This window comes from Malania oleifera, chromosome 4 (assembly GCF_029873635.1).
Source record: "Malania oleifera isolate guangnan ecotype guangnan chromosome 4, ASM2987363v1, whole genome shotgun sequence".
Taxonomy (NCBI): Eukaryota; Viridiplantae; Streptophyta; class Magnoliopsida; order Santalales; family Ximeniaceae; genus Malania; species Malania oleifera.
This window is the reverse complement of record NC_080420.1, coordinates 94,645,009-94,668,360: the sequence shown is the minus strand read 5'-3', so window position 1 is coordinate 94,668,360 and position 23,352 is coordinate 94,645,009. Positions and strand designations below refer to the sequence as shown.

At 38.0% G+C, this 23,352-nt stretch overlaps 1 protein-coding gene across 2 annotated transcripts in view; it reads left to right on the top strand.

The window, feature by feature from the left end:
- Positions 1–228: 228 nt before the first annotated feature.
- The window catches only part of LOC131153454 (phosphoglycolate phosphatase 1A, chloroplastic-like), a 63,509-nt gene continuing 40,385 nt past the window's right edge, over positions 229–23,352 (top strand). Inside the window, exons 1-4 of one of the 2 annotated variants that reach the window (XM_058105771.1) lie at positions 229–747; positions 11,031–11,098; positions 11,296–11,388; positions 11,468–11,539. In XM_058105771.1, coding sequence (XP_057961754.1) covers positions 480–747; positions 11,031–11,098; positions 11,296–11,388; positions 11,468–11,539 — 501 coding nt within the window. In that variant the 5' untranslated portion in view covers positions 229–479. The remainder of the gene's footprint in view (positions 748–11,030; positions 11,099–11,295; positions 11,389–11,467; positions 11,540–23,352) is intronic. The other variant, XM_058105772.1, reaches the window with a different exon arrangement.

Sequence of the window (23,352 nt, the reverse complement as noted above, 5' to 3'; positions counted from 1 at the left end):
TACGTAAAATAATGATAATAATTTTTGTTTTTTATGATAATATTTCAAACATATATTATTTATAAATTTATTATTTTATTATATTTTTAAAGTATTATTTTATTTTAAAAGATGAAAATAATTTTTTTTTAAAAAATAAAAATTTAAAATAAAATTTATTTTAATTTTCTAAATATGAATAAAATAAGTTGCTAATTTCTATTTTTCTGAAACATGGAAATGTAGGATGAGAAATCCAAGTCCCACCCTCGTCGTTGGGACTCCTTGAACGCATTGGCGACAACGGTTGGACTTGGAGAGTATGTGGAGGGAAAGAGCCACCCCACCTTCCGGATGACAAACCACACCAATAGACATCCGCCACGTCACCGCAGGTGCGGCATCCTAACCAACGCTCCCGCCCCCGCCCCCGCCCCCGCCCCCGCCCCACGTCCACTGGAAGACACTCGACATAGAGTCAGGGAGAGAGAGAGAGAGAGATGATCAGCAGCGGCAGAGTAGCTTCCCTGGCTTCCCCCTCTCTGTTCCTGGCACATGCATCCTCCCATTCTAGGTTCTTAGGGCTCAAGAAGCTCTCCTTTTCTGCTTCTTCCTCCGCCGCTTCCTTGGCCTGGTTCGCCTCCTCGTCTTCTCCTCCTCCTGCGACTAGAATGGCGAGGAATTTCACCACCCGAGCCTCCGCGCAGCCTCTCAAGAACGCCGACGAGCTTATCGACTCGGTCAAGACCTTCATCTTCGATTGTGACGGTGAGAACTGGCTTCGTGGTTGCTTTTTCTTGTTTTTGATTTTGATGGTCTGAGATTGAATTGAAATGTGAACTGTTGTTAGTTTGTAATTGATTGTTCGGTATGACTGCTTGGTTTTTGGTCGAACTGACGACTGCGGCATTATGGAATTGAGTTTTAGATGATTTGTGCATTTGATAATTGCTTTCCTGGCGTCTCTTTAATTTGGTTTAACTGTTGGTGTTCTAGCCTTATATGCTTGTTTTATAAGATTTGAATGTTTTTTTGTCTGTGTGAAAAATTCTATCTCTGTACAAGTATCTTGGGGAAGCATATGATAAAAGTTGGAAGGCAACAAAATAGCTCCTTTGTACTTTTAATAAGCCAGGAATGCGATTCTATCTCTCAACCTCATATAGCTAATTCTACTGGAGCATGAACTACAGCAATCCACAGACAACCACAGGTCTGAAGAAGGATGATTTTCATCCATTTGTTAGTTTATTCAGTTAGCATATTTTTCTGTACTTTTATTCTTTGCTGTGCTGTACAAAAGGGTATAAATGTAGTTATACTACAGTAGGTTGTTAGGAGATTATTTTTCTGCAATTGTATATATGCGGGTCCCTTGTATACAGAGAATTCAATTCATATACAGAGAACTTTTCTCCCTTTTCTGGGTTTCTCTTCTCTGCACATTCGTTTTCTTCTTCAATTTGTTACATGGTATCAGAGTTCCCCTCGATCCTAAATCCAAGCCATGACAACCATTATTGAAGAGGCGGATTCTCCCAAAACACCTCACGATAAAAATCTGAATGAAAGGTTTCTCAAATTTTCAGATCCTTTCAATCCTTTTTGCATTGACAATGGTGACAATCCTGCTGCTGCATTGGTTTTGGATTTCTTGACTGCTGATTACTATGTCAGTTGGTCTCGCGTTGTTAGCCATGCCCTTCGAGCCAAGAATAAGATTGGCTTCATCAACAGGGCTATTCCTAAACCACGTGAAGCTGCTGATCCACTTTTTGAAGCTTGGGAACGTTGCAATGATCTAGTTGTTTCTTGGCTTCAAAATTCAGTAAGTCCTTATGTCAAAAACAGCCTCGCCTTGGTTGATGATTCCAGGGTCTTATGGCTAGGACTTCCGGATCGTTTTACCCAACAAAATGGTCCTCGTATTTTTCAACTTAAACGGGATCTTGGTAGCCTCTCTCAATATCAGGATTCTGTTAGTCTTTACTTTGGCCGCTTGAAAGTTTTATGGGATGAATTGGCTGTTTATGACCCTCTACCTGATTGTACTTGTGGCAAATTAAAGGTTTTTCATGACTGCTATGACACAGACTATGTTATACAATTTCTTATGGGCTTATCTGCTTCTTATTCTCATTCAAGGGATCAGATTATGCTTATTGAGCCCTTACCCCCTCTCAATAGAGTTTTCTTTATGATTCAACAGCAAGAACGCCAACGCCACATGCTTAATCTATCGCCCAATTCTGACCTCATGGCCATGATGGCTAAGACCAACCCTCATCTCACTAAATCTGTCCAAAAACCTTTCAACTTTGGAGGCCAGAAATCAGCTCGTCCTTATTGCACTCATTGCAAAATTCAAGGGCACTCACTTGATAATTGCTTCAAAATAGGGAATGCCTCGCCACTCCTGTGCACTCATTGTAACATGTCTGGCCACTCTATTAAAAAGTGTTATAAACTACACAGGTACCCCCCCTGGTCATAAGCTTCATGGCAAGTCCAAGAGTTTTGCTGTTGCTGTCACTCCTTCTCGGGTTTGTTCTAGTGATGACCACGATGATGAACTAGCTGAGACCCTGGCTTTAACCAAGAGTCAGTACCATCATCTAATTGCTCTGTTGCAACCTAAAGACACCAACTCATCCATGGCCACTATTTCTGTTGCTTAACCATCTTCCCCATCCCCCTCCTCTAATCATATCAATACATCTAAAGTCTTTGGTATGGTTACTTGCTTATCCACCACAACACACAACTCTTCTCCCTCACACACCACTCCTTGGATTATTGATGCAGGAGCAACAGATCACATAATCTGTTGCGCCTCCTTCTATACATCTATCATGACCACAATTTCTTCTTTGGTTAAGTTACCTAATGGCGCTGATGTTCCTATTACCCACATTGGTGTTGTGCAATTGATAGAACACTTGGTGCTTCAAAATGTGCTTTGTGTGCCCTCTTTTAACTTCAACTTAATTTCTTCTAAAAAGCTTGCTCTTTATTCTTCTTGCTGCCTTATTTTCTTCCCTCATTCATGCTTTGTACATGACTTAGCATCTTGGACAATGATTGGGATGGGTGAAGTGAAAGATGGTCTATATCACCTGCTGTGTTTTGGTGTGTCATCCTCAGCTTTGGTTGATGTTTTTCCAGCTTTTCTTCATAAATGCCAGCTTCTTAGTGCTTCCGTTAGTCACAAGGATTCAGTTTCTGATTTGTGGCGTGGACGCATTTCATTTTCTAGATTGCTTTTAATTACTAATCCTCTTGTAAAACAGAATCTCAATCTCACTAATCAATCACCTTGTTGTGTTTGTCCTTTGGCTAAACAACATTGTCTTCCTTTCCCATTTTCCACAAATAAATCTCTGCACGCTTTTGATATTGTGCATTGTGACATTTGGGGACCAAACTCCATTATTGCTGTCGATGGTTCCAAATTTTTCCTTACACTTGTTGATGATTTTTCAAGGACACTTGGCTCTATATGCTCCAAAATAAATCTGATGCAAGGCCTTGTATTGAAAGTTTTTGCAACTTAATTGAAACTCAATTTTGAACCAAATTAAGCTGTTCAGGAGTGATAATGGGAAGGAATTTCATATGAAAGACTTTTTTAATTCCAAGGGTATTATCCATCAAACAAGCTGTGTTGAAACACCCCAACATAATGGGATAGTTGAGAGAAAACATCAACGCATCATGAATGTGGCTCGGGCCTTAAAGTTTCAATCCAATATCCCTCTCAAATTTTGGAATGATTGAGTTATGACTGCTATTTACATAATTAATAGGACTCCCTCCCCTTACTTCATAACAAAACCCCTTATGAAAGCCTTTTTCATAAGCCTCCTAGCTACCACCACATGAGAATTTTTTGTTGCCTTAGTTTTGCCTCCACTTTATCCCTTGGGAGAAAGAAATTTGATCCAAGAGGGAGAAGGTGTGTTTTTCTGGGTTACCCCTTTGGAGTGCAAGGTTATCAATTGTTAGACTTGGAAATTGAACAAATTTTTCTTTCTCGAGATGTTGTGTTTTATGAAAGTGCCTTTCCCTTCAATACAAGTCTCCCCAACATAAACTCACCTCATACTTCTTCTGCCCCTCTTATTCCTCCTACTCCATTCACATTTCCTTCACATAACCCCCTACTTCCCCACCTACGTCATCTCAGGATTCCTCTACTTCCAGTTATGCCCCATCTTGTCCCGAGATGTCCTATACTGCTCCTTCTCCTAATTCCCCTTCTTCACATTCTAACCATTCTCCCCTTCCCTCTTCACCCCACAACCTCCCCCCCTTCCTTGTAGATCAACCAAAACTTGGAGTGCACCCAAATACTTGCAGGATTTTCATTGTCAACAGACAACTCTCACTCCTTCCATCTAATTGTTGAACAAGTAGCTCAGACCTCTCTTAGGTATTTCATTTCCACTTGCTAATACTTTATCTTATCATGCTTTTTCACCTACCTACCGAGCATTCTCCACCGCTATTTCCACACACTTTGAACCACAAACCTATCAACAAGCCCTCAAACACCCAGGCTGGTGTCAATCCATGGAAAATGAACGTGCTGCCTTAGAGGCCAGTAATACTTGGGAACTTACAGATTTACCTCCTGGAAAAGTGCCAATTGACTGTAAGTATGTTTATAAAGTGAAATATCACTCCAATGGGTCTATTGAAAGATTGAAGGCCTACTTAGTAGCCAAGGGCTACACACAACTTGAAGGGGTAGACTATCATGAGACATTCTCACCTGTTGCCAAATTGGTAAGCGTGAGATGCATGGTTTTAAATCGCGGTAGTAGGTAGCGTAACGTAACGGGTGTAACAGGAAGTGGGAGTAGTGGATTTTACATAATGGGAAGTGGGTGTAACAGCCGTGAATTTTTTTGAAACACACACAACCTTGTGCATATTAGCATACTTGCATGTTTTAAGCTTTTAGCCCTTCTTAGAAAGAGTTTTAGTGTATTTTGGATCCTTTAGTTCGAGTAACTAAGTTATTTGATAAGGGCAACAAGTTTACATTTGTTTTCAACCACCATTGATAGAAAAATTATGTGTGTGTGTGTGTGTATTTATACTTCTCATTGTTCTTATTTGTGATAAATTCTTATGTGTGCTAAATTAATTAATAAAACAAAAGACATTATATACTCCATTAATCTATTAGACACATAAGACATACGAATAATACAAATATAAAATAGCTAGAAAGGAAAGTAGGTTGTGAAAAGTAAGGTGTACTCCCAAGAGGGGGGTGAATTGGGATTTAAAAATTTCTTTTAAGCTCTTTTTATAAATTTTTTCTCAACTAATTTTTGAATTCAACAAACACAGCCAAGACACAATTTAAACAAAAAACCAATAGAACGATTCAATCAATCAAGATAATGCTTCACAATGTGAATTGCTATAATTATTTCAGCAAGTTTCCAAGATTCAATCTTTTGATGTTGAGCTGTAGCTAATGAACGACTTGTTTAATAAATGTACTCCCTTAGAAGGTTTCCGCAAGATTCGATCAACGTACTTCCCTTTTGAGGTTTCTGCAATTCCCAATTACAAAGTTATTTCCAGAAATTTAAATAAACATCCACGTAGTATATATGTGCTGAAATTTAAAGAGAATAGGGAAGAGAGTGACACCGAGATTTTTATGAGGTTTGGCTGTACCTGCCTACGTCCTCGCCTTAGGTACACCACCCAAGGATTGCACTATACCACTCCTTTAACCAAGCGGAGCAAACCGTTTACACTCCTTCAAATAGGATAGAGCCCTCCTCTCCAACCGACACCCCACGCTCGATACAACAATTCAACAACTTGAACCATAAAAAACAATAACAAAAACAAGAGCAATTCTTGTGTACAAAGATACTCTCAAAACTGAGTTGATTAGTACAAGTTAAAGCACAACTAATATACTTCAATTTAAATATCAATAAAGAATGAATTTGAAGCTCAAGAAATTTATCATCAGGTTCTTCTTTTGATTGAAGGAAATTCAGTAAAAGCACAAGAACTGAGTGGTTGTATGAGTAGAAAATCAGTATTACTTCAGCAAGGATGTGTGAGCAAGAGAACTTTTTGAAGAGTATGAGAATTAGAGACTTTGAATACTTGATTGTATGTAGTAGTAAAAATCATTAGGTTTAGGGGATATATATAGAGTTTAAAAAGTGATTTTCGTGTTCCCCAAGTGACTTGGAGTGTTTCCTAAGTTTTCATAACGTTTAGATTTGAAAAACTTAATTTTGGAAACTTCCCGTTGCTTTTTAAATTTGAATTTCCCGAAGGGTTAGTGGACTGAACTTTTAAAATTCAGCACAATTTCAAAGTCAAAATGGGGTCAGTCGCCTGAACTTACAGGGTCAGTCGACTAAACCTGTTCTGTTTCCCAAATTTATTTAGCATTAAAAGGTTAGTCGCCTGACCAGTCAAGGTCAGTCGCCCGAACAGTTAAAACTCATATGCTTATATTCTTTTGTTTCCAAAAACTCTTGTTAACTTTTATACTTCCTATATTACTTTGAGACTTTGAAAAATATTTTTTGGGGTTTTCAAACTTTGGTCTCTAAGTCAATGATTGAATCCTAAGAGCTTCAACGCATCCATATTGAAATTTAATTATGAAGTACTTACATGAGACTTTCTTAAACTTAAAATATTCTAAGCACTCTAAGTCTTCATGCTTGTCTTCCTTGAGTCCATTTTGACTTCAAGTTTCAATATACTTTGAGCTTCATCAAATTTATCTATCTTTGAATCCAAGCTTCAATATCCTTTAAGCTTTCATTTTATTTTCCTTAAGTATAAGCTTTTGCTTTCAATAAGGTTTGTGAGCATTTTGTTTTTGAATTCATATGCTTGATTTCCTAAAACATCATCACTTAACCAAAACATGTTTAGTTTCCTTTATTTGTTATCATCAAAATAAGATTCTTAAGCCTTGTTAGGCCAATAGGTTGAAGTTGAAAAATATAGAACATAAATTTCACATTACTAATATTATCAAAATAAAATATTTTCCTAATAAGTTAGTATTTTCAAATTTTTAATTAATGCATCTATTGTGAGTATTTAAAGAAATGGTAAATTTTGTATCATTGCCATCCTCATTATAATCTTTTCCCCTTCTTTCCACTTGGTATATTGAGAATGATATGTGAAAGAGAGGGAAAAAGTGAGAAGAAAAAGTAAAAAATAAAATAATTTTTTGGTGTAATAGTCCTGTAGCGGCTACGTAACGGTCGCGGTCCATAACAGCCGTTACTACGACTGTGATTTTTCTTCCCACCGATTTCGCGGTGTGTAATGGTATCGGTAACCCAAAAAACCGTTACGTAACGGTTGCGGCCATTATTTAAAACCATGGTGAGATGTCTCTTGGCCATTGCTTCAATTAAGGGTTGACATTTACATCAGTTTGATGTCAACAATGCCTTTTTACATGGGGACTTAAATGAGGACATTAACATAATGAAACCCCCTAGCTACATGAAAGGGATTCCCACCCAAGTATGTAAACTACTTAAGAGTTTATATGGTCTCAAACAAGCTTCGAGGCAATGGTATTCTAAATTCTCTAACTCCTTGCTTGAATCTGGTTTTTCTCAATCAAAGGCTGATTACTGCCTCTTCACCATGGAAAATAATGGTTCATTCACAGCTTTACTCATGTATGTTGATGACATACTTGTGGCCAGCAATGATTCAATTCTGTGACCCAGTTAAAAGCTTTCCTGGACAACAAATTTAACATAAAGGATCTCGATTCTTTGGGGTATTTTCTTGGTATTGAGATTGCAAGACCTTCGAAAGGTATTCATTTGTGCCAAAGAAAATACACTTTGGACATTTCGGCATATTATGGAACTTTGGGCTATAGACCTACTAAGGTTCCCATGGAACGAAATCTGAAGTTAGCTCAATCTACAGTTAACTTCTTATCAGACTCGAGTGTGAATAGAAGGTTAGTTGGTCGCCTTTTGTACCTCACAGTCATTCGGCTTGACATCTGCTATAGTGTTCAAGCACTGAGCCAATTTATGGCTAAACCCACTGATATGCATCTTTTAGCTGCTTAGAAAATTCTCAGATATCTCAAGGCTGCACTTGGTCAAGGGTTACTTCTCTCTGGCTCATCCTCTCTTCGACTTGCAGCATATTGCGACTTGGATTGGGCCCCTTGCCCATATACTAGGTGTTTTGTAACTGGGTATTGCATTTTCCTTGGTTCATCTTTGATTTCTTGGAAATCAAAGAAGCAGTCCGTTGTGTCTTGATCCTCAGCCGAAGCAGAGCATCAATCAATGGCAGCCACATGCTCTGAACTAACTTGGCTGCGCTTCATTCTATCTACACTACAAGTGAAAGTAATGGTGTAGTTCCAAGAGGGGGTGAATTGGGTATTTTAAAAACTTTAATACGCGGAAGCTTAATTAATTTTAAAACTTAATTATCATGTGCCCTCACTATTTCAATCACCACGAAAAACTAAGCAGCGAACGGCTATACCAATGAGCAATCCTAAATATATATAATCAAAATACAAGGCTTATTTTATTTCCAGCAGATTAATATAGGTGAATAAATATTTGACCATACAAATATTAATCTTGTGCTTAAACAATGAATTTGTCAATATCAAACAATCCCAACAAATTTAACCAAGCAAATATTCCTCTTGTATTTGATCAATTGATCAACCAAAATGAAATTGTCTCAGCTGATTAAATCAATTCAGAATTTGCAACTACAGCAGCGTTTGATCTCAATATGTATTTCAATCATTCAAAACATCCACAAATCTATCTAAGCATTCATACCAATCCCAAATTAATAAATCACTCAAACAAATAAATATCAGTTTATATGTGCAAGAAATTTAAAGAGATAAGGGAAAGAAGAACACCAATTTTTTACAAGGTTTGGCGGCCTGCCTACGTCCTTGCCTCAAGCAATCCATTGTAAGGATTTCCTTTACTCTCTCCGTTCAATAGGTGGAGTTACCTCTCTCCTTTCAGTAGGTGGAGCACCTCTCTCCGTTCAGTTGGTGGAGATCCCTCTCTAGCAAGAACACCCCTCTTGCTAGGCAACGATTCTATCCCTGAATTGGCAATTTACAACACAAGTAGCAGCATATTTTCGTACAAGATAAATGCTGTTGAAAGAGCGGATTTGTACAAGGATACTCTCAAAATAAATTTGATATGAAGCTCAAGAAATTTCTAGGTTTTCTGGATTGAAAAACTATGAACTTGATGTGTAAAAACCAGAAAAAAGTTTTTAAAAAGGGGAACGGCGCACAGCAGCTTGTGAAGGATAAAATCAATGTGCTTTGATGCTATTTTTGTTTCCCTAACACGTTTAGGGTTAGCCTTTTATAGTTAGGTTTGAAATATGACAGTTTGGGCAATGATTTGGTAACATTATCTTTCAAAATAGCAAAGACTGTTTCCAAGAGTTATTGCACACTTCGGTCGCCTGAACCATGTGTTTGGTCGCGCAAACCAATTAAAAGTGAATTTCCAAAGTGGCAGTAGCACTTCGGTCGCCCGAGCCTTGACTTTGGTCGCCCGAACCCATTCGATTGATTGAACCTTTCAGTTTGGTACCCCGAACTCCCTGGGAAATTTTTGCTGCGAACATCCTTCAGTATTTAGGGCATAACTTTCGTTAGAGAACTCCAAATAAGGTGATCTTGGTATCAAAAGAAAGTTAAGAAAAAATCCCACAACTTTCATGTTGAACATTTTTAAAGATGAGAAGATATAGATAGAGAAAATCGCACTTCAAGACAACTGTAGAAAAAAACAAGGGAATTTGGAGAATCCTGTTTTGGGGCTTTTCATTCCAAAAATAATTTTAACCTTTTTGAAATAACTTTTGGCCTTATAAAAATATTTTCCAAGTATTTTAAAAGATATCTAGGTCCAAGTAATTAACCTAAGAGCTTCATAAACAAATACCAATTGAAGAGTATTTACATGAAACCTAGTTTACAAACTCATTATAAACTAACTAGGTCTTCATCTCCTTAAGCTTGATCTTCATCCAAGCTTTACTTCAATAGCCATTTTGATATGCTTGTGTTCTTCATGGCTTTCCATTATTCATCTTTCATTGTGCTTTTCTATTGAAATACCTGTAAATACACTTGAAAGCATGGTCAGATGCCTTGGTTTGTCATTATCAAAACGAGATTAAGCCTTGTTAGGCCAACAACAAGTGCCTCATCCCCAAGCTGATTTTTGGAACTGTGATAACCAGGTTGCCATCCACATAGCTGCCAACCCTGTTTTCCACGAAAGAACTAAACACATTGAACTTGATTGCCACTTAATCTGTGACAAAATTCAAGAGGGTAGTGTCTCCACATGTTATGTTTCAAGTTCTCTTCAGTTAGCTGATCTTCTCACAAAGGCTCTGCCCTCCACGGTCCTTCATCATCACTTATCCAAGATGGGAGTTCTCAACCTCCACTCTCCATCTTGTTGGGGGGCGGGGGGTATTGGAGCATGAACTACAGACATCCACACACAACCATAGAAGAAGGATGATTTTCATCCATTTGTTAGTTTATTCAGTTAGCATATTTTTCTGTACTTTTATTCTTTGCCGTGCTGTACAAAAGGGTATAAATGTAGTTATACTACATTAGGTTGTTAGGAGATTCTTTTTCTGCGATTGTATATGTACGTGTCCTTTGTATACAGAGAATTCAATTCATATACAGAGAATTTTTCTCTCTTTTCTGGGGTTCTCTTCTCTGCACATTCATTTTCTTCTTCATTTTATTACAAATTCCTTTATGCTTCAGTCATCCTCTGGCCTCTAGGATATGTACCCCTCACATAATATTTTGGTTTACATAATAGATTTTCCTTTTTCAATAAAAAGATTATATTCTTGCATTTTTTTCCTTGTTTCATTTTAGCTGCTTCCCAGGGCGGTTGCGTTAGGTAATTAAATGATTGATGGTTCTTTTAGTATGAAGTTCACTCTAAATGCTCAACACATTTCAGGAGTGATATGGAAAGGAGATAGTTTGATAGATGGAGTCCCTGAAACCCTTGACATGCTCCGGTCAAAGGTATATTATTTTGGCCATCTACCCATATTATAAAAATTTGTTAAAGCATATGGTTTGTTTTAGTATCCTTTAGAATGGTTATACTTCTGATCACAGCAGCAGTTCTCTCTTATTTGAAATCTAGATTGCATAATACTTAAAAACAGACACACATATACTGCGGTCAGGATTTGATGATTGATTGCATTATTTTCCAGGGGAAAAGATTAGTTTTTGTCACCAACAACTCAACAAAGTCTAGGAAACAGTATGGGAAAAAATTCGAAACACTTGGTCTTAATGTTATTGAGGTTGGTTCATGATTCATTCCTGCATATATTTACTAAAGTATTTCATACAGTAATTCTAACCACAGTTGAAGTGTTTCAGGAGGAAATTTTCGCATCATCTTTTGCCGCTGCTGCATATCTGCAGTCCATTAATTTCCCAAAAGATAAAAAGGTATGCAACATAGAAATTTGTATTTCCACTGGTAGGGGTGTGTAAACTGTGAATTTGCCATGTGACAAGCAAAAGTGCAGTACTCAGTTGCATTTCAAAAGTGGCTAGTAGTTTGTTATAATTCTATTTGCATTGTAAAGGCTTGACCAAAAGCAGCTTGTTTGTACATGAAAAAGGATATGTGGCATTACATGGGAAAACTTGATAACAACCACACTTTTATGACTTTTGTTGCATTCATGGTCTTAAATTTCCACGAAATTGTCAAAATTTCCGGTTTCCGTCACCCTCAAAATCGAAATGGCAGTCAATTTCCGTCTTGCATAATTTCCATCAAAATCTCAACAAATCATTCGATATTTATCGAAATCTCAAAATTTTAGCGAAACTTGTTGAAATTTTAACTATACAATGAAATTTCTTCGAAACTCAAAAGAGAGATTTAGGAGTGAAGTGAAATTTCTCTCTTTTAATTTATTTTGTTTATTTTTATCGAAGCAAAATTATTGCAAGTACTTTTGAAATTATATGACAAATTAAACTTACAACAACATTTTATTTAACCATTCATGTCTAAATCATCATTAATTGTATAATAAATAAAATTTAAATGATTTATGAATTTCATTTGTATAAACTGAATATGTTTAATTACATTATCTTACAAATATGTTTGATACACATATTATATTACAACTTTTTCACCTTATGCACAACATAGATGTATTTAATTGTTAGCAGAATTCAAATAATCTATTCAACTCTGCGTACTTTAACATTGTATACATCCCAATCTTATAATACAATCACCTAATCTAATAAGGAAATAATCCCTACAGAATAATATGTAATCTCCTACATTTACACACTTTCCTAATTTACCCATTATACACAAATATACTCGGGATTTTAACACTCCCCCTCAAGTTGGATCATAGATATTAATCATCTCCAACTTGCTAATGAGATCATTAAAGTTCTTCTGTGCCAACCCTTTCGTAAAAATATCTGCAGTTTGTTCCTTGGTAGGTACATAGGTCATACAGATAGTTCCTTCTTCAAATTTCTCTTTGATAAAATGTCGGTCCACTTCTACATGTTTAGTCCTATCATGTTGAACTGGATTGAGAGAGATACTGATGGCTGCTTTGTTGTCACAATAGAGTTTGAGAGGAAATTTCACCAGGACCTGTAGTTCATCTAAGAGTTTTCGTAACCATAGTCCTTCACATAATCCTTGAGCAACTACTCTGAATTCAACTTCGGCACTACTACGAGCTACTACATTATGTTTTTTGCTTCTCAAGGTTACCAGATTTCCCCAAACAAATGTGCAATAACCGGTGGTGGACCTTCTATCTTCCACTGATCCTGTCCAATCTGCATCTGTAAAGATCTCTACTTCCTTGCTTTCACATTTCTTGAAGAAGAGTCCTTTGCCCGGGGAGCCTTTGAGATATCGAAGAATCTTGTATACAACATCTAAATGAGCTTCTTTTGGTGAATGCATGTGTTGACTTACCACACTAACGGCAAATGCAATATCTGGTCTGGTATGTGAAGTAGATTAGTTTACCAACCAATCTCTGATACCTCTCCTTTTCAACAGAAATTCCATAGTCTTCAACCCTCTTTACTGCTTCGATCGGGGTTTCACTAGGTTTGCATCCTAGCATGCCAGTTTCAATTAGGAGATCAGTGATATGCTTTCGTTGAGAGACACTAATACCCTTTTTCGTTCTAGCAACTTCCATGCCTAAGAAGTACCGCATTTGTCCCAAGTCTTTAACTTCAAATTCAGTAGTTAGGACTTTCTTCAATCTTTCCATCTCTACTGTATCATCCCCGATTAAAATTATGTCATCAACATACACTATTAGAATAGTTCGCTTACCTTTTTCAGACTGTTGGAAGAATAGGGTGTGATCAGATTGCCCTTGTAGATATCCTTGGTTCTTTATTACTATTGCAAATCTGTCGAACCATGCCTTGGGAGATTGCTTGAGTCCATACAAGGACTTCTTAAGTTTACACACTTTGTTTTCTTCACCTTTCTTGCTAAAGCCTGGTGGTATTGTCATGTAGACTTCTTCTTCTAACTCACCATTTAGAAATGCATTCTTAATGTCAAGTTGTTGTAGTGGCCAATCTAAGTTGGCTGCCAAGGATAGGAGAACCCGAACTGTATTCAAGTTTGCCACCGGTGCAAATGTCTCTGTATAGTCAATGCCATAAGTCTGTGTGAATCCTTTTGTAACGAGTTGGGCTTTATATCGTTCAACTGTCCCATTAGATTTATATTTCACTGTGAAAACCCATTTACAACCAACTGGCTTCTTTCCTCTCGGCAAATTCATTACATCCCAAGTCCCATTTTTCTCCAGAGCCCACATTTCTTCCATGACAGCCTCCCTCCATTTAGGTATTTCCAGAGCTTCCTGAATATTCTTTGGAATTCTCATCCTGTCAAGGTTAGAGACAAAGGCACGATATCCTGTAGACAAACTTTTATAAGACATATATTTAGACCAAGGATATTGGGTACATGACCTGGTTTGTTTTCTGATTGCAATAGGTAAATTGATATCATCAGGTACAGGATTATCAGAAGGTGGCTCATGAGACTCATGGTTGTTCGGAGCCATCACTAGTTCCAACGCGCTTGGTGCCTCAGGTATGAGATTCTCCTTGTTCTTTGTGTTTGGCTTTCTTGAGTAAACTAGTATGTCTGTGTTGTTTTGCTTCCCTGCATCTCCCCCTGAGGTTAAGTGCTCTTTTGTGTTTGACAGTTCAGGAAGTGATGCAACGGGAGACTCAGTGGATGGGTCAGGGAATGATGATGCAACGGGAGACTCAGTAGATGGCACAAAGTCAGTGGTAATAGGAGACTCGATAGATTCTGTGGTAAAGAAGTCAAAGAACTGATCTTCACTCCATTGCTCCCCCTGAAGAGAGGGCTTTGGGAAATAAGGAGTGGTTTCAAAGAATGTGACATCAAGGCTAACAAACATTTTCTTTGAGACAGGTTCATAGCATTTGTAGCCTTTCTGAGTAGGGGAGTAACCAATGAAGACACATTTAACGGCACAAGGATCCAATTTATCGCGATGGTGAGCATGAATATGAACAAAAGCCGTACAACCAAAGATTTTCAGTGTAATACTGGAGGGGAGTCGTGAGGTAGGAAAATGTTCTTGGAATTTCTGGAGAGGAGTGGCAAAGGAAAGTACTTGACTCGGCATTCGATTAATAAGATGTGTAGCTGTTAAGATGACATCTCCCCAAAAATAGTTTCTCATGTTTGTAGTAAACATCAATGCTCGAGCTACTTCAAGTATATGTCTGTTTTTTTCTTTCAGCAACCCCATTTTGTTGAGAGGTATCCACACAAGAACTCTGATGAACAATCCCTTTTCTTGAAGATAAGTTCCGAGAACATCATTAAAATATTCCGTATCATTATCAGTACGTAAAATTTGAATGTGAGTCTGGAATTGTATTTGAATCATGGAATGAAAACTAACAAAAATGGAACGGACTTCGGTTTTATTTTTCAACAAGTAAACCCAACAAAGACGAGTATGGTCATCAATAAAAGTAACAAACCATTTTTTATGGGTGCGATTGAGGGATCTTGAGGGTCCCCACAAATCACTGTGAATCATATTAAATGGACTAGATGGTTTGTATATGGATGTTGGGAAAGAAGCACGCCGATGTTTTGCAAGTTCGCACACTTCACATTGAAACTCAGGAGACATTTTATTTGAACAGATAGACGGAAACAAACGCTTTAGATATTGAAAATTTGGGTGACCCATCCTAGAATGCCATAACAAAAGTTCATTATCTCTAGAAGTAGATGCAGAATCACAAATTACAGTATTACATTGTTCACTCAAGTTTGCCTCCTTAAAGTAGTAGAGTCCCTTATACGCTTTAGCAGTGCCAATCGTCTTCCCCGATGATAGGTCCTGAAAAACACAATGAGATGAAACAAATTTAGCAGAGCAATTGGAGTCTTTTGTTAACTGGCTAATGGATAACAAGTTGCAAGATAACTTGGGAACATGTAGGACAAATTTTAAGGTTACGGAGTCAAATATGCGAATACTTCCTTTACCGGCAACCGGTGAGAGTGAACCATCTGCAATTTTGACTCTCAGGTTTCCAGCATATGGCGAATAGGATGAACACAATTGATAAGAACCAGTCATATGATCAGATGCACCCGAGTCAATTATCCATGGTAATTTGTGACAGGATAAAGTATTTAAGGCTGATAAATAATTACCTCGGTGAGCTAGAGAACCAGTGGAAGACTGACCCAATGTTTGAATTGAGGTAATCATTTTATATAGTTGATCCAATTGTTCAAGGCTGAATGCACTACTTGGACTGATATTATTATTTTTTTCACCTTGTAATTTTCCAGTTGAACTATCAGTGGTAGCCTGATACCCATGATTTTTTTTGATAATGTCTCGGTTTCCAATCTGCAGGCTTTCCATGAATTTCCCAGCAAGTTTCTTTTGAATGGCCTGGCTTTCGATAGTGCTCACACCATAATTTGCCTCTTTGTGGTTTCTGTCTGTATCCTCCCGGGCCTTCTGAAATTAGAGCCAAGACGTCCAACCCACCCGAATTTAGGGCTGGTATTTCAGACCCAATGCGATCCGGTTGCGGCTTCAGTATCACGCGTCTTCGACTTTCCTCCCTCCTTACTTCAGCGAACACCTCTCGGGTTGATGGCAGAGGTCTTCGGCCAAGAATTCGTCCTCGCACATCATCCAGATCTCGGTTGAGGCCGGCCAAGAACTCGAAGACCCGTTCGTTTTCGAGTCGTTTTTTGTATCGTGCACTGTTGCCGGAGCATTCCCATTCTTCTTCGATGCTCAGGTCAAGCTCCTGCCAGAGATGGGTCATCTCCATGAAATACTCAGTCACGCCTCGCTCGCCTTGCTTCATTTGCCACAACTGGGTCTTGATCTCAAAAATCTGCGAGTAACTTTCGACGTCGGAATACGTCTCACGATCTACGTCCCAGACGTCCTTCGCCGTGGGTAAGAACAAGTAGATTTTCATGATTGAAGGTTGCATCGAGTTGACGAGCCAAGCGGTGACCATGGAGTTTTCGGACCTCCATTTTTGCAAGGCTACAACTTCGGTGGAGTCGGGTTTCCTCCGTTCGCCGGTAAGATAACCTAATCTCCCTTTCCCTTCGATTACCAATTTTATGGATTGAGCCCATTCACGGAAATTTTTTCCGTTTAATTTTTCCACTGCAAGTGAAAAAGTTGTGTTATCTAACCCATTCAAACCTCCAACGGATGTGATCTCTGCCATCGATATTTTCAGCAGGGGTCGACCCTCTGCTGTTGTCGGTGCCGTTGGTGATAACGCTGGCCATAGTTAGCTAAGGTTGAGAAACCCTAGCTCTGATACCATGTTAGCAGAATTCAAATAATCTATTCAACTCTGCGTACTTTAACATTGTATACATCCCAATCTTATAATACAATCACCTAATCTAATAAGGAAATAATCCCTACAGAATAATATGTAATCTCCTACATTTACACACTTTCCTAATTTACCCATTATACACAAATATACTCGGGATTTTAACATTAACATATAATATATTAGTCCTAAAAACTTACATTATTATGTCTGTTAACCGTTTTTAAAGTTTCACAAAGAATTCGATGCTTTACTACTGATTTTTGATATTTTTTTCAAATTGAAATTGAAATTGACATCAAAATTGAAATTTCCATCGACATTTCCATACTTTTGGAGCTTTGAAATTTGAGTCGATATCGAAATTTAAGATCTTGGTTGCAATACTGGGGTCCTAGTGGTCACTGTTGTGTAATTGGAAAACTTCATGCAGTGGGTTTTGAATCAAAAAACCCCACAAAGCATGCTAATCAGTCATTTATTGCAAAATGTTGCGAAGTTTAAAATAACCACAAATGACAAACTTGTTCCTAACTGCCTTCAAAAACAGTAACTAAAACAAACCTGGCAGGAAACTTTAAACTTAGATACCTTTGAACAAGGATCCACAGAAAAGGCTCCACCAGATTTAGGAAGGACCAGGAAGTTACAATATCTTTGTGCCAAGTCAATGTGATATGAAGGAATATTGGATCTATAAGTCATTGTTTGGGGTCCGGGTTTTCCATATCAATAGTTCCTCTTTTTGTCCATTTTCTAGTCAAGAGCAGAAGCTCGTAGAGTTTTTCTTCAACAGTGGTGGATTAAAGGAGTGGAGACAACCCATGATTGGCATCCCGTGGTAGAACTTTTAGGGAGAGCTTCTGTCCAGATGTGAACTGGATTTCATTGTTAGGGACATTGGGTTTGCTATTTACCTTTGGGATTTGAAGGATTTTGCAAAATGGGAAACCTTTCAAGAAGTTTCATTGTGGATGAAGCTACCAGGGATTGTTGGGATTTCTGATGGGCTCAAATATAGAAAAAATTAATAGGGGTCTGATTCCAGCTTAGATTATGGTGAATTGGGGGACCTAAGTTACTTGATCCCTGTTCAGTCAGAATCAACACCTTTCTTGGTCAAGAAGAAGTGTAGCGGGTCTGTTGTTGTAAAAAGGGGGGGGGGGGGGGTTGATGCATGCACAGTTGCTGTGAGGGACTAAAAGGAAGAAGGAAGGGTAGGATTCTGTATGGAACACATGGGAGAAGGCTGCATGTACATACTATATAGAGCTGGCCTTTGCAGAAGTCCATCACTACACTTGTCTAAGATTTGAAGGGTAAGGTTTTATGAAGCTGAGGATAAGAGTTGGCTTGAGATATTGATTGTGTCAAGTACTGCTTTGAATTCTTGTGGAGGCTGAAGCATGCAAAGTATAACCGCCAACTTCTAACCTCCTTAAAAAAATCAAATTATCAAACCTATTCTTAAGAGAAATGCGCGTCTTTGTCTGCCATTGTCAGACCCCCTGAATCCTCTTTTCCATTTAAAGTTTCTCTGTTTCAAAAGATATTTGTTTTCTTAACTCTAATATCCTCAAATGCCTCTAAATTCCTTGTTTTTTTTTTTTTTTAATTATTTTTTTATAGAAGCCCTTTTGAGATGCTTCAACTTCTTCATGAACCTAAAATCCCCATACGCCTTGTTGAACAAGAGTTCCATGTATCCCTTATCAAGTGAATGAAAAGAATGATGATTCAGCCACATTCTCACAATGAAAAGGGGGAGGGCCTCACTATCTTACTTGACTTAACAAAATGGAAAATGATCAAATTTGGCCCTAACTAACACCTCTTGAGGGAGATTTAGAAATCCTCCTCCCAATCGCTAGGAAATTAAAACCTATCCAAGCATTTTGAAATTAACCTCTTGCCTATCACCACCAACAAACCACGAAAATAAAGGATTATTCGGGGGGGAGATCCCTCAAAACCACAATCCTTAGTGAACCTATCAAATTTCTGCATAGTGGAAGTAAAGTAGCAAACATAGACCCTCTTGCCTTTGTTGTAGGAAACCTAGCTACATTAGAGTCGCTTCATACAACGCACCTAGGAGAAAAAAGATCATAAACATTGTACAACCCTTCCCAAATGTAAGAGCAAAGAGTTGGTATAGGACACCATAAAATGAGGTAAACCACTACATTCATTAACCTCTAATAAGACAGTAAGTGAGAAAAAAACCTTACTAAAGAGTCAAATTTAGAAAACATGTACCCCCCCCCCCCCTCTCCATTCACACACACATGTATGCACACAAATTCTGCAGTAACAAGCTTTATTTTTTTGATAAAAAAATAAATTTTTTTAGAGAGAGCAGAATGCACAAGAAGAATAAAGCAAAAAGAAAGGAAAAGAGGGAGAAAAGAATCCTCCCTTGACATCAGAAGCAAAAAATTACAAATCTCAAACTAAGTCCAATTCAAAGTCAATACAAGAGAGCCACCCAGTCCTGCTGCATGTCTTCAGAAGAGATGTGAAAGAAGCCATTCATTGACACCCACGATGACGAGAGATAAGCCACTCTACCCCAAAGCAAGTTATTAGACAGCCACTCCTTTGAAAATTCTAATATTACTTTTCATCCAAACACACCAAATAATGGCCATAATAGAGCATCACCATAAAGCTTTTCTTTCCTTTCCTTTACCAAAGCCTCTAATCATGATGGTACAAAACACCTTCAATGCGGACGGGGGAACCCAGTTCCAGCCATACAACAAAACCAAGCCTTAAGTCCCACTAGGTGGGGTCGGCCATATATACCAAATATCTATTTCAAATAGCCCTTGTGTAAGGAAAAAAGAAACAAATATGCACAAGTCTCTCCACTCCTCAAGAAAAGGACACAAATATTTGGTGATAGGGCTTTATTGGGTCTTCTCTTCTGAAGCAAATCATTGGTATTAATTCTATTAAGTACCGCAGTCCAAATGAATGCTTTTATTTTTTAGGGAGCTTTGGTTTTCCAAACCAATGGATATAAAGGAAAGTTATCCACATTAGGGTCACAAGTCAAGTAAGAGAAAAAGGATTTACAAGAAAATTCCCCAGAATTGTTTAAGCTCCAAACTTTGTTGTCCCTCCCCAAGTGAATATGAAAAGAATTGAGCATCCTAGTCTAAAGGGCCAACTCATTAATCTCTCTCTCATTAAGATTTCTCTCAAAATAGAAACTCCATGAATGCCTTTCTCCTTGCAAAAGAAGAAAAGCATAATAGAGGTATCATGGAGATTTGATAAATGAAAAAAAAAAAAAATGAGGGAATTTAATAGACAAAGGCATTTCTAGACAATACCAAGAGAATTCCTAAACAACACCTCTCTAACTATTCCCTACTTTCTGACGTCTCCAAAACCTCTAATATTCCAATTAATGATCCTAAATATTCTTTAACTTGACCCTATTACGCTACCTCTGCCTTTCCTCCTTCCCCCAGTTGATAGTAGAAGCCAATCAATTTAGCTCTTTCTGAACTTTTTTCTTTGGCCCATGCAACTTAGGAGCTATTGACACAATAATCTCTTGCCCCCACCAGACAAGCTAACCTAATTTCCACACCCGTAAGGAGAGCCTATGGATCTCGGTTGTCTCTCTCATACCCGAAGGGTCAAGGGAAACAACCCCTTCCTCTTTATTTTTACATCCCTTGGGTACAAAGGTTATTGAATAAATTTAGACTAATTATCAGGAATGGGAAGCATATCTTTTGTGTTTCAAAATTCATCTGAACATCTTTTGTTGATTCCTTATCAAGGAAAGCATCAACACCATCAGAACAGGAGACCACATTGCATATCAAAATGATTTTTACACAAAAGAGCAATAGCCAATGACCCCTCCAGAGTCAAGGCATCTGTGGTGATTCTCATTGTCCTTCAAATGATGAGCACCAACCCAAGCTTTTTCATAGCACCCCATTTGGTCATTCACCCCAATGTTGTGCTGTTTGAATATCACATTCCTCGAAATCTATTGTCTGGACAGAGAGTATTAACAAACTCTTCATCTGCTCTATTAACATTTTCCTCCATCAGTTGATCGACAAGCAAGCCTTTGTGCGAGTTGCACATACTTCTCAGATCCCCTAACCGAAACTGGCATGCTTGGATGCAAACCTAGTGAAACCCCGATTGAAGCAGTAAAGAGGGTCGAAGACTGCGAAATACCAGTTGAAAAGGAGAGGTATCAGAGATTGATTGGTAAGCTAATATACTTATCACATACCAGACCTGATATTGCATTTGTGGTAAGTGTGGTAAGCCAACACGTGCATTCACCAAAAAAGGCTCTTCTAGATGTTGTGTACAAGATCCTTAGATATCTCAAGGGCTCTCCGGGCAAAGGACTCTTCTTCAAGAAATGTGAAAGCAATGAAGTAGAAATTTTTATTGATAGATTGGGCAGGATCAATGGAAGATAGAAGATCTACCGCCAGATATTGCACCTTGGTATGGAGAAATTTGGTAACTTGGAGAAGCAAAAAAACAAAATGTAGTGGCTTGAAGTAGTGCTGAAGCTGAATTCAGGGCAGTTGCTCAAGGAATATGGGAAGGACTGTGGTTACGGAAACTCTTGGAAGAGCTATAGATTCCGATGAAATTTCCTGTCAAACTCTATTGTGACAACAAAACAGCCATCATTATCTCTCTCGATCCAGTTCAACATGACAGGACTAAACATGTGGAAGTGGACTGACATTTTATCAAAGAGAAGGTTGAAGAAGGAACCATTTGTATGACTTATGTACCTACCAAGGAACAAACCGTAGATATCTTTACTCAAGGGTTAGCGCGACAGAACTTTGATGGTCTCATTAGCAAGTTGCAGATGATTAATATCTATGATCCAACTTGAGGGGGAGTGTTGAAATCCCGAGTATCCGTGGGAATAGTGAGTAAATTTGGAAAGTGGGTAACAGTAGAAGATTGTATATTATTCTGTAGGGAGATTGTTTCCTTGTTTAGAATATTTGATTGTATTATATATTGTAAGATTGGGATGTACATAATTTAGAATTCAAGGAATACAAAAGTTGAATTCCGTTTACACAATATCTCCAGTATTGTACTATATTTCTCTACAACTCCCCGTATTGTATTGTATTTCCCCAAAATTTCCCTGTACTTAATGATTTGGGCACATGCCCACTTAATGAAACATTTATTTGGTCATGCATGCTTGAGACTTATTCACAAATAGGAGTTAAAATTGAGAGTTCTCTTAAAAAATGTTCAATTAACCCATAATCTTGACAAAGCAAAAATGATTTCACAAAAATCCCTAATACCCATCATGATGTGGTCTTGAAATAACCCATTAAGAATTTAACAACAACTTGGTAAGCACTTATGATCATAGCCAATTATAATTAAACAACCTCATGAATTGAACTGATTTTGAATTAGGACCAATAGGGAACTTGATTCATAGTTAAGATGACTTGGTAAAAATTATGGTGTCTACACTTATCTTCTCAGCATAGCAGGTTTTTGGTTCAAGATTTAATTTTTTTAGTGCAAGGAGGTTGTTCTTGGTTTTTCTTTGTACCTGCATTGTTTATTTCGGGCTTTTAGATTTTCCGGTGGTCTGTTTCTTTTGGCACAGTCTTTTTCTTTTTCGTTTTTCTTTTTTGGGCTTCTCGATTTTCTCCATTATTTAGCATGGACTCCACACCTATGTGTGCCAACTTTAAGGGGAACAATTATTTTATGTGAGCTTTTCAATTTGAACTTTTCCTGAAGGGAAAAGATCTTTGGGGTCATATTGATGGCACAAATTATGCACCCAATCCTGATAAATCCAAGGAGTCCGCAGCTTGTCCTTCATGGGCTATACTTGATGCTCGGAGTATGTCTTGGCTTCTTTGCTCGGTTGAGCCACATATTGTCCCCAACTTGCGACCTTATGGCATCGCTAAATCCATGTGGAGTTATTTAAAAACAGTATATCATCAAGATAACGGTGCTCGTCATTTTCAGTTAGAGCATGCGATTGCCATGTTTCAACATGACAATCGTTCCATCCAAGACTATTATTCGGGGTTTCTAACTCTTTGGAATGAATATTTTGATTTAGTTACTGCGGATGTTCATGTGGCGTCTCTTCCCATTATTCAATGTCTTCACGAGGCTAGTCATCGTGATCAGTTTCTTATGAAACTCCGCCCTGAGTATGAATCTGTTTGCTTGTCTATGCTAAATCGCTCTCCTATTCCTTCTCTGCATGTTTGTTTTGGTGAGTTGCTTCGTGAAGAACAACGGCTTAGTACTCAAGTTACTCTAGCACAATCTCATGGTAGTTCCGG